This window comes from Callospermophilus lateralis, chromosome 1 (assembly GCF_048772815.1).
Source record: "Callospermophilus lateralis isolate mCalLat2 chromosome 1, mCalLat2.hap1, whole genome shotgun sequence".
In the NCBI taxonomy this organism is placed as follows: Eukaryota; Metazoa; Chordata; class Mammalia; order Rodentia; family Sciuridae; genus Callospermophilus; species Callospermophilus lateralis.
In genome coordinates, this window is record NC_135305.1 from 30639670 (window position 1) to 30654344 (window position 14675).

General features: G+C 31.2%; 1 protein-coding gene across 2 annotated transcripts in view; it reads left to right on the forward strand.

Annotated features, from left to right (window-relative positions):
• Positions 1–14675, forward strand: part of Vps50 (VPS50 subunit of EARP/GARPII complex) — a 116729-nt gene that overhangs the window by 52967 nt on the left and 49087 nt on the right. The window contains exons 15-18 of one of the 2 annotated variants that reach the window (XM_076861192.2): positions 5800–5894; positions 6221–6319; positions 10975–11065; positions 13440–13616. In XM_076861192.2, the coding sequence (XP_076717307.1) occupies positions 5800–5894; positions 6221–6319; positions 10975–11065; positions 13440–13616 (462 nt within the window). Of the gene's footprint in view, positions 1–5799; positions 5895–6220; positions 6320–8129; positions 8227–10974; positions 11066–13439; positions 13617–14675 lie in introns of those variants that run through there. The other variant, XM_076861202.2, reaches the window with a different exon arrangement.

Sequence of the window (14675 nt, forward strand, 5' to 3'; positions counted from 1 at the left end):
CTAGGGATGGATTCAGATAAAGCAGTGAACAAAAGAAAGAGTTGGAATAAAAGCAGAAAATTTACCTGTAATCAAAGAAGATTTTTCTCCTAAAGATTTATTCCTGTTTTACAGAGGAGTCAGTTGTAAGACAATATCTCTCCCCATAACCTCAGGAATAATCAAGATACACTACAAAATGGGGTGTGTGTGTGTGTGTGTGTGTGTGTGTATGAACAGTGTGAGGAATTCCTATAACCTTTACCAAGAGACCCATTTAAGTTCTTTTGCTGTTATTGTTATCAATGTTATTATATGATATTTTCTAATACTAATTCTCACTTCTTTGAGAATTGGCGTTCTATTGTTATCACCCACTAGTTTTATAATATAGTTATGTTTTTTATTGCTTATTTTTACTTTAATGATTTTCAAATCATGATTTTTAAAATTGTTATTGCTTCAACATTTATTAATTGGCATTCTAATATAGGGGAGAATTTTCTTCCCATTTATATATTAATTTATTTCTATCATTGAGTAATAATATATGAGTATATGTATACACATACATATGAGCATATACGTATACATATGCATTTGCACCCGCATATATAATCTATTGTATAGTCTGTCACTGTCATTATTTAATTGATGGGCATCTTGCCCTTGCTGTGGTCATTTGGAGCCCCCATCAAGATAGTTTTTGTGTTTTGTCATAATTTCTCCATCATTTATTGGGGACTTACTTTTTCATACAAAATGTTCCAGACTCATGTTGGACCTTCCTGTTTGAAGGGAATGGTATTTGGAAACCAAGATCTGACTGTAGTTAGTTGTGTTGTTGCTGCTGTTGGGTTTCAGGGCCTATGCATGGTAAGACCAAGAATTATATGTGTATACACATACACACATTGTACATTGTATTTATTTTTTACCTATGTATACACACTGAAACCATAAGTTTACACTGATAAATCTATCTCAGTTCAAGATAGGGCTTATGCTAGCTTTTCCCCATTTCATATTTGCAATTCTCTACTCCATCAGCAAGAAACACGGTTCCTATTATCCTCAGTATGTTTATCTGTTTACTCAGCCTTGTATGTAATCATTCTTATGACCCTTCTCAGTTACCTTCGTTGTTCTGGCTTTAATAGGTTGCCTCCCTGCCATTCTGGGGTTTTGATCCCAATTTGGACAAATAGAACAAAATATAATAAAAACATGGAATTCATAAATGGATGGTAGAATAACAGTGGACTGTCCATTTTGATTTTTAATAGTTTACATTTAATTTTTCAGAATAGAAATACTTTTGACCAAAGACATCATAACCTGTATTTAATTCAGTGATGTCATTCTGTATGAAAGAAGACTTTATCATCATATCTTTTTTTTTTAGTTTGTTTTGATAGTTTTAAGTTTTATTTGGAAGTCTAATATGGAAAATTGGTTATCCATTTGATAAAATTAGAATGATTTCTGTCTCACACCATAAGCAAAAATAAATTCCAAGCAAGCATTATATATGTCTAAACCTGAAAGTAAGAAAACAGTACTTAATAATATAGGAAAATATTTTTATGATCTTAATATAGAGATATTCTTGCTAAACAAACATTTACAAAGAAACAGGCACTCTTAAGATTATTGGTGAGTGTATAAATTGTCATAATAATTTCTTAAACAGCTTTCTAGAAGTATAGAAGTATGATTGACATAAAATAAACATGCATATTTAAAATATTCAATTTTATAAGTTTTGTCATATACATCAAATATGTGTATATATAATTATACATATTATAAGTAAAATGTTTTGCAAAATTTTACATTCTAATAAATGTGTAGTAGTTTCTCACTGTGATTTTAATTTGCATTTCTCTGATGTCTTTATGATATTGAATACACACACACACACACACACACACACATGCACACACACACACACCTACATCTTTGCCACAATCAAGATAATGAACATCTTCATCTACCCCTGCAAAGTTATGAGCTGATTTTGAGGTGGGTACTTCCCACGTACCCACCTCAGGCAACTACTGATGAGCTTTCTGTCAATATAGATTGATTTGCATTTTCTAGAGTTTTAAATAAATGCATTCATGTACTATATACTTTTTTTGGGGGTTAGCTTTTTTCATTCAGCATAATTATTCTGAGGTTAATTCAAATTGTTGAATGAATCAGTAGTTTGTTCTTTTGTTTTGCTAAGTTGTGTTCCATCACATATACATAATTTGGCTATCTGTTCATGCATTGATGGTCATTTGAGTTGTTTCTGAATTTGGTGCTATTATAAATACAACTGCACTGGGCGAAGTGGTGTGTGGCTGTAATCTCAGTGGCTCAGGGTATCATCATATCTTTATCCTCAGTAATTATGTTTGCTGAGAAGCCCTGTTACTCTTGTTAGAATTCAGTTTGAATGCTTTTAAATAAAGTGTTGATCTTTCGAAATTTTCTTTTTTTATATTTTAAAATTTGATAAGTGAAAGTGAGTTTAAAAATACTTAATACCTCTTTTAATATAGAAAATTAGGATCATACTATTATGCATTTTTTTTGAGATTTTCTTTTCATTCTGTGTGCCATCCATTTGTAAATTTCTTCCTGAAGCATTTGAAAAATGATCATCTCTTTCCTTTTTGTACTAGGAATTAGTTCTCTATGTTAAATCAGATTTACTAATTGCATTATTCTAGTCTATAATCTTGTTTCTCATTTGTTTACCTGCAGTTCTGAAGGAGTTTAACACTGCAGAATAATCATAGTTTCCTTGGGCTTTTCTTTTTTGTAATATGGGGATGCCATATTGACTGATACTGAAATGTGAATACCACCTTACCTTTTCTTCACATGATTTCCTGCGTTCAATTGAAATAAAAGTGCTTTTGTTTGGAGGCATTTTGCTGTGAATTCTAGTTTGCTTAATATTATTACCACTCCTGTCTTTATTTCATCCATTCATTCATACTTCTCCAACAAATCTTTCACTATCTCTTTTATTTTAAATGTTTTGTGGTTTATTTTATGTTTGTCCTTTTTATATTTAAAATTTTGTTATTTTTGGGAGGTGGGTACCAGGGATTGAACTCAGGGTCACTCAACCACTGAGCTACACTCCCAGCCCTATTTTGTATTTTATTTAGAGACAGGGTCTCACTGAGTTGCTCAGTACCTTGCTTTTGCTGAGGCTGGCTTTGAACTTGTGATCTTCCTCCCTAGCCTCTTGAGCTGCTGGGATTATGAGATATTTTATCTTTTAATTGAGAATAAAATTTTATTAGTTCTTGTATTTTCTAAAAACTATTTGCTTGTGTTTTTGCTCATTTATTTCATTTTCTAAATGACTTTTGTGATGAGTAATTCCTTATCTATTATTTCTACTTATTTTTGGTAAGCTGATGGTTAACATTTTATTATATCAAACTATTAACCTTTGTCCTTTTGTGAGTTCTTATGCTACATTGTTTTTTAGAAAGTTCTTTTCCTTGTAAAGCTCAGCTGTATATTTGTCTGGTAATTATGAATGTTCATCTAGATTTTTTTGTCATTGTTTCTCACATTTTTTTATTGATGCATTATAGTTGTACATAATGGTGGATTTGTTGTTCCTGATTCGTACATGCACACAATATAACAAGAGAATTTGGCCGGTACCATTCCTCTTTGTCTCCCCTTCTACCTCCCCCAGTCCCTTTCCTCTGCTCTACTGAACTCCCTTTGATTTTCTTTTTTTTAAAATTTGTTTTAATTAGTTACACATGACGGTACAATGACCTTGAGATATCATACATTTGAATCAGATGGAATAGATTGCTATATCTTCAGTACTTAAAGAGCACAACTACCAACAACATTTTGGCATTATTAAATTGATCAATAGCCTAATTTTTACTCTTGAAAATATACAAAAAATTATTTAATCCGTTTTACATTTCTTTTGATGTGTGATATGAAGATTTGTTTTGAGTACTAAGGATTAAACCCAGAGCACTGTAGTACTGAGTTACACACTAAACCTTTTTATTTTTTGTTTTGAGACAGGATCTCTTTAAGTTGTTTAGGCTGGCCTTGAACTTGCTATCCTCCTGTCTCAGCTTTCAGATAAGCTGGGAATGTGGGTATGTGCCACTGTTCCTGGCTTAAAAGAGGATTCCCCCCCCCCCAAATTTAAGTAATTTTTCTTTCAGTTCTGCTGAATAATTCTACCCCCTTACCTTTTATTTGTTGCAAGGTACAGTGAAAAAAGGAGACTTTGAAGGATTATAGAACTGGATTCAAGGCTTAGTTTTGTTGTTCACTGGGCATCTAAGGATAATTACATGACTTCTTTTTAGTTGTTCTTCTTCTAGGGGGATTATAAGTTCCTGCTCAACAGGGCTGCTGTTATCCTTAGATAATATGTAAAGTTCTTAGCATAATGTGTGACACAAAGTAAATAATCAGAAAATAGAAGTTTTTTTTACTGCTACTTGTGTTATGGTGTCCATATGAAGGGTCCCCCAAAAGCTCATGTGTGAGACAATGCAAGAAAGTTTAAAGGTGAAATGACTGGTTTATGAGAGCCTTAATCTAATCAGTACATCAATTCCCTTAAATGGATTAGCTGGTGATCCATCTAGGCAAATAGGGTGTGGTTAGAGAAGATAGGTCACTGGAGGCGTGCTTTTGGAGTATATATTTTGTCCCTGGTGAGGGGATCTCTGCTTCCTGGTGCCATATCTTAAGTGGCTTTCTTTCTCCAGGACCTTCCACCATGATATTCTACCACAGCTTTTGTAGCTGGCCTTCTGTGAACTGAGACTTGTGAACTATGAAACCCAAATATGTTTTTCCTCCCTATGTTATTGTCATATTTTTTAGTCACAGCAACAAAAGAGCTGACTAAAACAACTTTTTAAACCATTATATATATTATCTACATAATATACATTGTGTACTACTTCTGAGTTGTCTTTTGTCTATTGATTTCTGTGTATATTGTTATATTGCTAGCATTTTTAATTTTAAGTAGTTTTTAATATATTTAATGTAGGTAGTACATAACTTTTAACTTTATTCTGACTTTTACTCCATCTTTACAAAACTTTATTTTTTAAAAGCAGTCATCTTGTTCTTCTAGGTGAACTTTAGAATAATTGTTTAGAAGAAAAGTTTTGGTTGTGGTTTTGTTGGGAATTTTGTTGAACCTATACATTAATTGGAAAAATTGAAATTCATTCAGTTTTATTATTCACAATTTATTGAAATTTCAGTTTTCTTTTTGTATCCCACTGAAATTGTTAGTTTTTTAAAAAATGGTGTGATATTATCAAAATTACCCCTACTATATTTTAAATGAATTTCTTCATTTTAAGGTTCTTGTTAGATACACCTGAAAGCCATCAATTTTTAGGTATCATTGTATATGTATTGTCTTGTACTTAGTCACTTCTCTTAGTTATTAATTTTTAATTGATTAAATTTTCTAAACAACCAGTGCCATGCATAAGTAAAGATAATTTTTGTCCTTATTTCCATTATGAGAATTTAATTCTTTCCTTCTATAGGTGTTTATGTTGTTTTTTACAGTGGATAGAATTTTGTAGACCTCTGTTGAATTGTAGTGATGATTCTGACCTTTACTATTTTTGTATCTGATATTCATGGGATTGTATTACCCTGGAGGCTGTTGGCTGCTGGCCTTTAAGAATACTGTTTATCAAGTTAAGAATGTGTATGTCTCATTCTATGTATAAATATAGTGGTTTTGAGAACTTTCTATATTTGGAGTTACTGAATTTTTTTTTCTTACAGGATGTTCAGCTGAAAGTAAAAACCTACTTGCTTGGAACTGATTTGTCTATATTCAAATATGATGACTTCATCTTTGTTTTGGATATAATCAGCAGGTAATGTTTGAGATCTTGTCTTACTTTTTAGTTTGATTCAACCATTTATAATCAAACAAATGATAAATTAGTGAGTTATCTATATCTTCTTCATGCAAATGAAGATGATTATACATTCACAACTAATTGCTACTGGGTTTGTTTATAAGTGTTTAAATATTTCTGCCCTTTGGATGTTTATATAACATTCTGAATTTGTGATTTTTTTAGAATTTTTCCAAGCATTCAATTTTTATGATTTGCTTTCTTTGAAGAAAGAAATATGAATTTCTTTTTTCATGAAAGGATGTCATAGAAATTTATAAAAACCTTCTTACAAAAACCAGGTTGATGCAAGTTGGAGAAGAATTTTGTGGTAGCAAGTCTGAAGTTTTGCAAGAATCTATAAGAAAACAAAGCGTCAACTATTTCAAGAACTACCATAGGTAAGAACGCTAATAATTATAGGTAATTGAGAATAGTTCTGTTTAATGCTTATTCTTATAGTACTAATTGATATAAATAATTACTTTTAAATTTGAATGAATACATTCTGTAGCTCTAGTTAAGGATGTTTCACCAAAAATATAAAATGTTCTCATTATTTATTCATTGTCAATATTAATATATTTTTTGTCTTGGGGGATCTCAGATATTAAAATGATTTATTTATGGGTAAGAGATGATTATTATATCAGGGTTCACCAAATGAATTTAGCCATTCCTTCCACGATGCCTACACATACATGGTGCAATTAGTAAGGAAGTCAGATCAGAAGGGGCAGTACTCAGAGAGAGGGTGCTTGAGAGCATCTCTCTCTTAGGAGTAAGATGGATTGTGGATGGAACTTCATGGTACTCAGATACTGACTACAAAGCAAGGATTGTGTATTATGGTCATTACTGCTGAATTTAGAAAGGGTGACTAGGAATGGTTTTAGGAGTGGAAGAAGATGGGAAAGAATGTTTACATAACATTGTGAGTGTATCCTTAAAACAGTGTTGAACTGAGAGAAGAGAGAACCAACATTTAACTTCCCTTGATAAAAGATTGACCCTAAGCTGTGCTTCTTGCATACATTTTGCCATTTGAATTTAGTCATATCTTACCTTTTATTCTGAACTTGTACTTTTTACCACTAAGTTTTGATTTTGTTCTTATTTGGTGGTAGAAAGAGTCAGGATTTCAAATTCTGCATTCTTTCTTTGTTCGTGGTCAATACCTGCTCACAGTGATATATGCCATGACAGTAGAGAGATTATTGGACATCAGACAATTGGTTAATTAATAATTAAATAGATTTAGATACACGTTTTCTATGCTAATTGTAAACTATTAAGTAAATTGCTTTGAAAGTAAATTTAAGTTGAACCTGTACCAAAGCAGAGCCTTTGAGTTTCATAATTGAATGAAGAAAATTAAAAAACAAATTTAGTTGAATAAACATCAGGGAAACAGTGGTTGGGAAACAGTGGTTAGGGAACAGCATGAAACCCTAACACTGCTTTATTTATAACTTCCTTTTGTGCTAAAACAGAAGGTCTGGCTGTAAACATTTCTATACAGAAGGGAGCGAGGCCTTTTAATCACAAATGAAGAAAAAGGAGCCAGAAACCTCAATTTCCCTGCCAGCATAGAAGCATGCCAGATTTCGGTTTCCCCAAAGATTGCTTTTACCCAACAGAACAATGAGGAGACCTTTCGAGGTGTGGGTACTGAAACAATACTGATTCCTGTAGTTGCCTCCATTCTAAATCCTGCTTATTTTGAGTGTTTGTCTTCTGTGGCAGCCAGGCATGGGCATTTTATTTTAAACTCTGACCGTGATGTAGATTCCTCACAATAATTCACCCTGATGCAGTTAAAGAAAATGGAAATGAATTATTTAATATTTTTAAATATTTCACATTTTAAAGGACTTCTCTTAGAAACATTTGTGAACTTTGTTTCTCCTTGATGTGACTGTGCTGTATTTTTAGAGGAGCTAAATGGGGGAGATGATAGGCTTGGGTCCCTGCCCTTCCTTGCCAGCTCTTTGGGGTGTTGTAATCTTAAAGTGGTTTGATTAAATGGTCTCCATAAGCATTGCCTACACATTTTCCTTTTTTTTTTTTTCCCCCTCCTTGCTGTGTTGTATAATGTAAAGTTTGGGACAGCTTGAAAAAGCAATGAATTAACTATTTTTTAGTATAATTTTTTCCCCAGTGTTAAAACGGAAGTTTAAGCCTGTGTACTTTGTATCTTTCTCTTAACAGTTGCCACTTGAAAATTATACTGAAAATCACTTGGTAAATATGGCATCCACCATCAGTGTGTTCTGAAGTACTTCTCCCCCTTGCCCCTTAATGAAAAAAGGTTCACTTGACAAGCAGTTTAGAAATGATACCTGTGGACTTATGTTGAATTGACTAAAATTACATTAGCCAGTGATAAATCTAAATCTAATAAATGCCAATTTAATATCCCTTTCACCAAATCATACTACAAATACTGAAAAGCTGTGTGAAATATGATGATATATGGGTCAAGTGTGTGTTTTCAATAAAACTCTTTAAATGTATAATAGTGTGTTTTTTGATCCTTTACTACTAAATAGAGCCCTTGAAAAGGAAGAAATACTTGAACCAAATTACTCTTACTTTGGAAGTCTATTGAGGCTATTTGTTTGAAGATGTAGACACAATAAAAAGGTGAAAATAGAAGCATTTTGCTTTCTTGAGGAACATCTATTTATTAAGTGTACTCATGTTATTTGTGGTAGTTGTATAAAATTTACATATCATTATCTTTTTCTAGGGCAAATTTGTATAAAGTATAAGTGAACACAGTATCATTATGAATTTTTATCTTTTAAAATTACAAAATATATAGTTCCTTAAATTTCTTTATGTTCATGTACTAAGTTTGCATACACCAAAGTTGTCATTCTTCTGCTAGGTGTTGCAAGATTTCTAGAAGCACAAATATTCTTATTTAAACAATGATGACATAGAAATTATGTGGCAATGCATAATTATTAAAACATTTTTTATATTTGATTTTATATATTACCCTAATCCTAACCCTAACCCTAATACCATCACAAATAAGAGGAAGGCAGAGAGAGAGATAGCACAGATGCTGAGGAAAAACTACATAGAAAAGAAAGCAACATGAAACCTGAGGCAGAGATTAGAATGGTCTTGCTGTGGCCTCAAGTCTGAGAATGCCAGCAGCCACCAGAAGCTGGAAAAAGTGAGGGGTGGATGGAATCTCCCGTACAACTTCTCGAGGGACTCCACCCTTCCCAATACCTTAGTTTCACCCAGTGTTGCAGATTTGGGGCTTCTGTCCTCCAGAATTGTGAGAGAATAAGTTTCTGTTGCTTAAAGCCACTCATTATGTGATAATTTGCTACAAGAAACTATCAGAAAGTAGAATTGCTGGATTCTATGATAAATATGTTTAGCATTTTGAGGAACGGCCAAACCATCTTCCACAGTAGTAGTTGTACCATTTTACATTCCTACCATTATTGTCTGAGGGTTCCAATTTCTCCAAAACCCATCAACACTAATTTTCTTTCCTTTCAATCATAGCTGTTCTAGTATGTGTGAATGTTATTATGGTTTAGGTTTGCATTTCCCTAATGATTAAAGATGTTAAGTTTTTATGTGCTACTGGCCATTTGTGTGTGTGTGCGTGCGTGTGTTTGTGTTTATTTTCTTTATAGAATGTCTATGCAGAGCTTTTGCCCATTTTTTAATTGGGTTAATTGTCTTTTTATTGTTGAGTTATAACATTTTATAATTTAAGTTCTTAAATTAGATGTATAATTCATTTTAGTTAATTTTAGTGTGTGGTATTAGGCATGGACACAAATCACTTTTACCATTTCTAAGCCATTCCCTCTCCCAGTATTTTTCCTGCTCGTTTTTTCTGTCCTTTCCATGCAACTGCATGCACACTAGATGTTTCCACTCTACTACATATTTCTTATGATCTTTTCTGTTTTTTTTTTTTTCTATTTTTCCATTTGATCTTCAGTTTGGGTATTTTCTATTGATCTGTATTCAAGTTTACTGATACTGTCTTCTTGTCTGCTGTTCTGCTTATTCAATAAATTTTAATTGGAGGTATTATTATTTTTTGATTCTGGAATTTCTATTTGACTCTTTTTTGTTTTTATTATTACATTTGTTTGAAGTTTTTTTTTTTTGTATCCATTTTTGCATCTTTGTCTCTGTTTTATTTAACATAATAATCTTAAGGTCCTTGCTTGTTAAACCCAATATTTGAAGCAGTTCCTGCTTTCCATAGATTTATGTGTTTATCACCTCTTTACTTTAGAATCTGTATTGGAAAAAAAGAAAAATCTCGATTTTTGTTTTTTAGTGTATAGCAACAGCTTGTGGTAAGAAGGGAAAGAATAGGACAGGTGCTGACCCTTTATTCAACTAGAAGCAAGGATTTGTTTTTCTGGGACTCTATATATGACATAAGGATTACTCTGGACAGATAGAACAGTAGCATTAAAGAAAAGGAGTATGACATAAGTGATGTCATACTGTCCAGACAGTCCACTGACTGTTCAGACAGTGCACTAACATACATGTCTTACCTACTAATTTAATATGTGGACATAGGCCCTGACTAAAGATCTTTGGAGAAGTGACTAATTATCTTGATATTATAGCTGAGTAAGTATGGGTCAGATCTATGCCGTTTAGCATAAAGTATTAGTATGTATATTTTCAAAAATAATTTGTAAATTATTTCTCTGTGTTTTGGCATTGATATATGATTAACAAGATATTTAGGCACATGAGTTAGTGACAAGCTTTTAGTTTTGTTCCTTAATAAATATGCCATTTTCCACACATTCATTATTTTTGCAGTAAGGTAAAGATATTCAGCTAGTAAATATTTGAGAGTTTTTTTCTCTAAAGGATAAAGTATTAGCAAGTAAAAATGAACATTTATGTTTATTGTGTTAATGTGAATGGGTTCTCAAAATTGATTATGATCATGGTAATCCTATAATTATATGGTAGTTATTTCCTCAGTTCCTACGTGCAGAGTATTTTTCTTCTTTAAGGTGTTCATTTTCTTTATTTTAAGAACACGACTTGATGAACTGAGAATGTTCTTAGAGAATGAGACCTGGGAACTTTGTCCTGTTAAGTCAAATTTCAGCATTTTGCAACTTCATGTAAGTTTTTCTTAAGAGCACTGTGTCTTTTTGTCATCTTTTGATCTTTTTACTTTTTAAAAAAGCATATTTGAGCATTTAAAAAATAAGTGAAATTAAGTAACCATGATGTGTCTTCCTTTCTTGAAAATCATTAGTGGTAAATCCTTTCAATAAGAGTGATCGTTTCATGAGTATGAAAAATCCATCTATTTACAAAATACAGTTTACATTCTTCAGGAAAACTTTTTTGCCTAAGAAGAATTGCAGTTAAATTGGCCTTTTTTTCTTTCAAATTCAGAAAAGGGTATATTGCTATATTTAAAGTTTTCAGAAAGCTTTTAGTTATATTTTGGTACTTTTGAGTAAAAATGCTTATTTACATATGTAGAATATTTCTTTTCTTAAAGGGACTTAAATTATGCTAAGTCTTTTTTAATTATGCTAAGGCTCTTAAATTTGTACTACAATTCATAAATTTGCCTATACTGAGACAGTGCCTCAGAAATAAAAGAGATACTTATGAAAAAAAACTTACCTAATTTTTATTAGTTAATTGGATTCCTTGAATCTCTATAGAATAAGGAATCTGTAAAAAAAAAAAAAAGTCCTAAATCAAAAATTAAAGGTAAAATCAAAATGTTGATTTTACCTTTAATTGAAGCACACTGTAAATATTTGTTTGAAATATTTTGTTATACAAATATCAAATATCAAAATGCAGCGCATATACTTAGATCCATTTGTTGAAAGTAGTATGTTCGGTTTTTGACTTTGAAAAGAATGGCTTTCTGTAATCAGTTTTCTTAGTCTGGATAAATGCAAAGACAACATGATTAGTTCTAGTGTGTTCCTTTCCTAATATTCAAATATTAAAAATACTGAAATGTGTTGGTAACAAATGTTTCAAAGACAATAAAATTAGCATTAATTTTAATTAGCACTATTAAAATAATGTAATTAACATTAACAGAATCTACAGATTCTAATATAATGAAGATAATTTCTTAACATTATTTAGAATTCTAAGTTTAACATTAATTTTAGAATATATTTAAATAATTTTATTTGAATTTTTATTTAACTATCAAATTGTGAATGTCTACATACATACTTAGTATAAGAACTTATTTTAGAGGCACCTTGAAACATTTCTATTCAGGGAAGCATTATTTCCTTTAAAGGGGTTACCTTGAACATTATGCAAAACTTGTTGTTTACTAGATTCATGTTCCATATTCCTAGATGCATGTACTGTATTCTGTGGATACTTAAAAAAATTGTGTCATTAATTTATATTAACCCCTTGTTTATAAAATTATAAATTAGAAAAATAAATCGCATGATTCTTAGGCGTTACAGTGAATCTGATTTAAGGTGTCCTTGAAGTTTAGAAAGAAAAAGCACACATTCGTAATTTAAAACTTAACAAGCCAATGCAATGTATCTTTTAGAAATTTAAGAATACCTTTTAATAATATCATTGGATCTTATAATAAGAATATTATTGAATATGAAATTTGGGATTAATCTTTAGATATAGAAAAATGTTGAATTTTTTGTGATAAATTAGCAAATCAAAAATATAATTCAAATGAACTTTAAATATTATTTTAAAAGATAACTTTTTCTCTAGCTAGCTGTATAATCTTGAATTTAGCACTGAATCCCTACAGAACATCTCAAGTTTCCTCATCTGGATAATGCATGATTTGAACCAAGTATTACAACTCTTTTAGCCCTGGCGTTTATGATTCTCCCAATCTAGATTGTTCCTTTCATTTTACAGATGAAGAAATATAAGCATAGAGAAGCCAGGTGATATTCCCAATAGTATGTAGAAAGTTAATGGAATGTAATGGGTTAAATATCACCTGTGTTTTTGTTGTCTGCTTGTTGGTATATAAAGAAAAGAAAATGAAGGTTTACAGATATGTACACAACAAAGTAAGATATATACTTCAATGCTGTATTATAGAATATCTTAAATGGTACAAGCATATGAGTAAGCAAAGTGACTTAATTCATTTTTATAAATAATTCTGTTTGTTCAAACTGCTAGGACTTTTATTGCTACATTAAATTTTCTTTAAATGTCATTCAAATTTCTTAAGCTATTTTTTAAAAAAAATTGTGCAATTCCTTAAAGTCAACGCCAAAAGTAGCTTGATGCAGATAGCACTGATTTAAGTGATATAATTGACTGAGTTGTCATTAGGAAACATTTAAACTTGTCTTTCTAAGATTGTGATTTCAGACAACCTATAAATTTAAAAGCAGGTTAGGTCGTGATTTTTTCCCTGATTCACTCTACATTTACATTGATAGAATATGTTTATTACTTGAATTTTATTGTTTTTCCTAGAAGACATCTGGTTCCTTTTTTAATGTTTAGGAATTTAAATTCATGGAACAGTCTCGTTCCCCATCAGTTTCGCCTAGTAAGCAGCCAGTCTCAACTTCTTCGAAAACAGTTACCTTGTTTGAGCAATACTGTAGTGGTGGGAATCCATTTGAAATTCAGGCCAGCCACAAAGATGAAGAAACAGAAGATGTCTTGGCTTCTAATGGGGTATGTGATATTTCTAAAACGTACTGTGAAAAGGAAGTTAGATTTATTTGAAAGTGTTTTAACCAATGAGGAAGGTAATTTGCTAGATTTATTTATCCACATACCAGCTACCTTTGTACGTACATGCATATTCTTACAATAGTACTTGTATAGGTAGCGACTTTTCAATACATTTTGTTGATGATGTCCTTCTGAACAATACATTTTGCCTTTATGCTTGCTTTATGTTCTTACCAGATTATGGGAGGGAATAAGTCATCTGCACTTTTTTCTCAGCTCTACTCCTGGGTATCTAATCATTTTGTTTCATGTTCCTTTATCTGAGAGAGAGAGTAGTGTCTTTTCTAGTCACTTGGCAGGGATGTTTTTAAGATTTAGAAGTACATTGCTTTAGCAACATTTTGAGCACTTCAAAAACAGTCTTAATAGTGTTTTAGTGGAAAGAATTTTAAGTCTGGTAATAAATATTGCCTTTATTGTTTATTAACTGTGTGACTCTTAGAAAATTATTTTGCGATTCTGAGTTATCCATTATTAACAGTGAGGAAAATTCTTGTTTCCCAATTGCCATCAAGGTATTCCAAAATATTTCACTTGGCAAAGGATGTTGTTTGATGCATCCTCTAAGTGTCATAATTTCTAAAAGAACTCACCATGATTTTTATTTTAGATTTGGTGAAGAAGCCAGAGTGAAAATTGTTCAGATTTGACCTGAGAAAAATCTATTACATTTGTTTCTGTATTTAATTTTGGAATTTCTCTTTTGTTTACTTAACATGTATTTTTAAAACTACAACTAGGAAAATATACCATCATCATGTCTTATCATGAACTTTAAATTATTTCACAGTAAGCCATATTTAAAACTATGGTTCTTTGGTGACATTTTGCCCTATATAGACTAAACTGAGAAGAATTAAAAGGCATTTCAGTTATTTTGAAATAATGTTTCCCTCTATAATGATTTGTAAATTTAAAAAATATAAATTAAAATTAGAAAATGAAAAAAATAAATAAAAATTTTAAAATACCCACACAGTATTTGATCCTTATTATTTG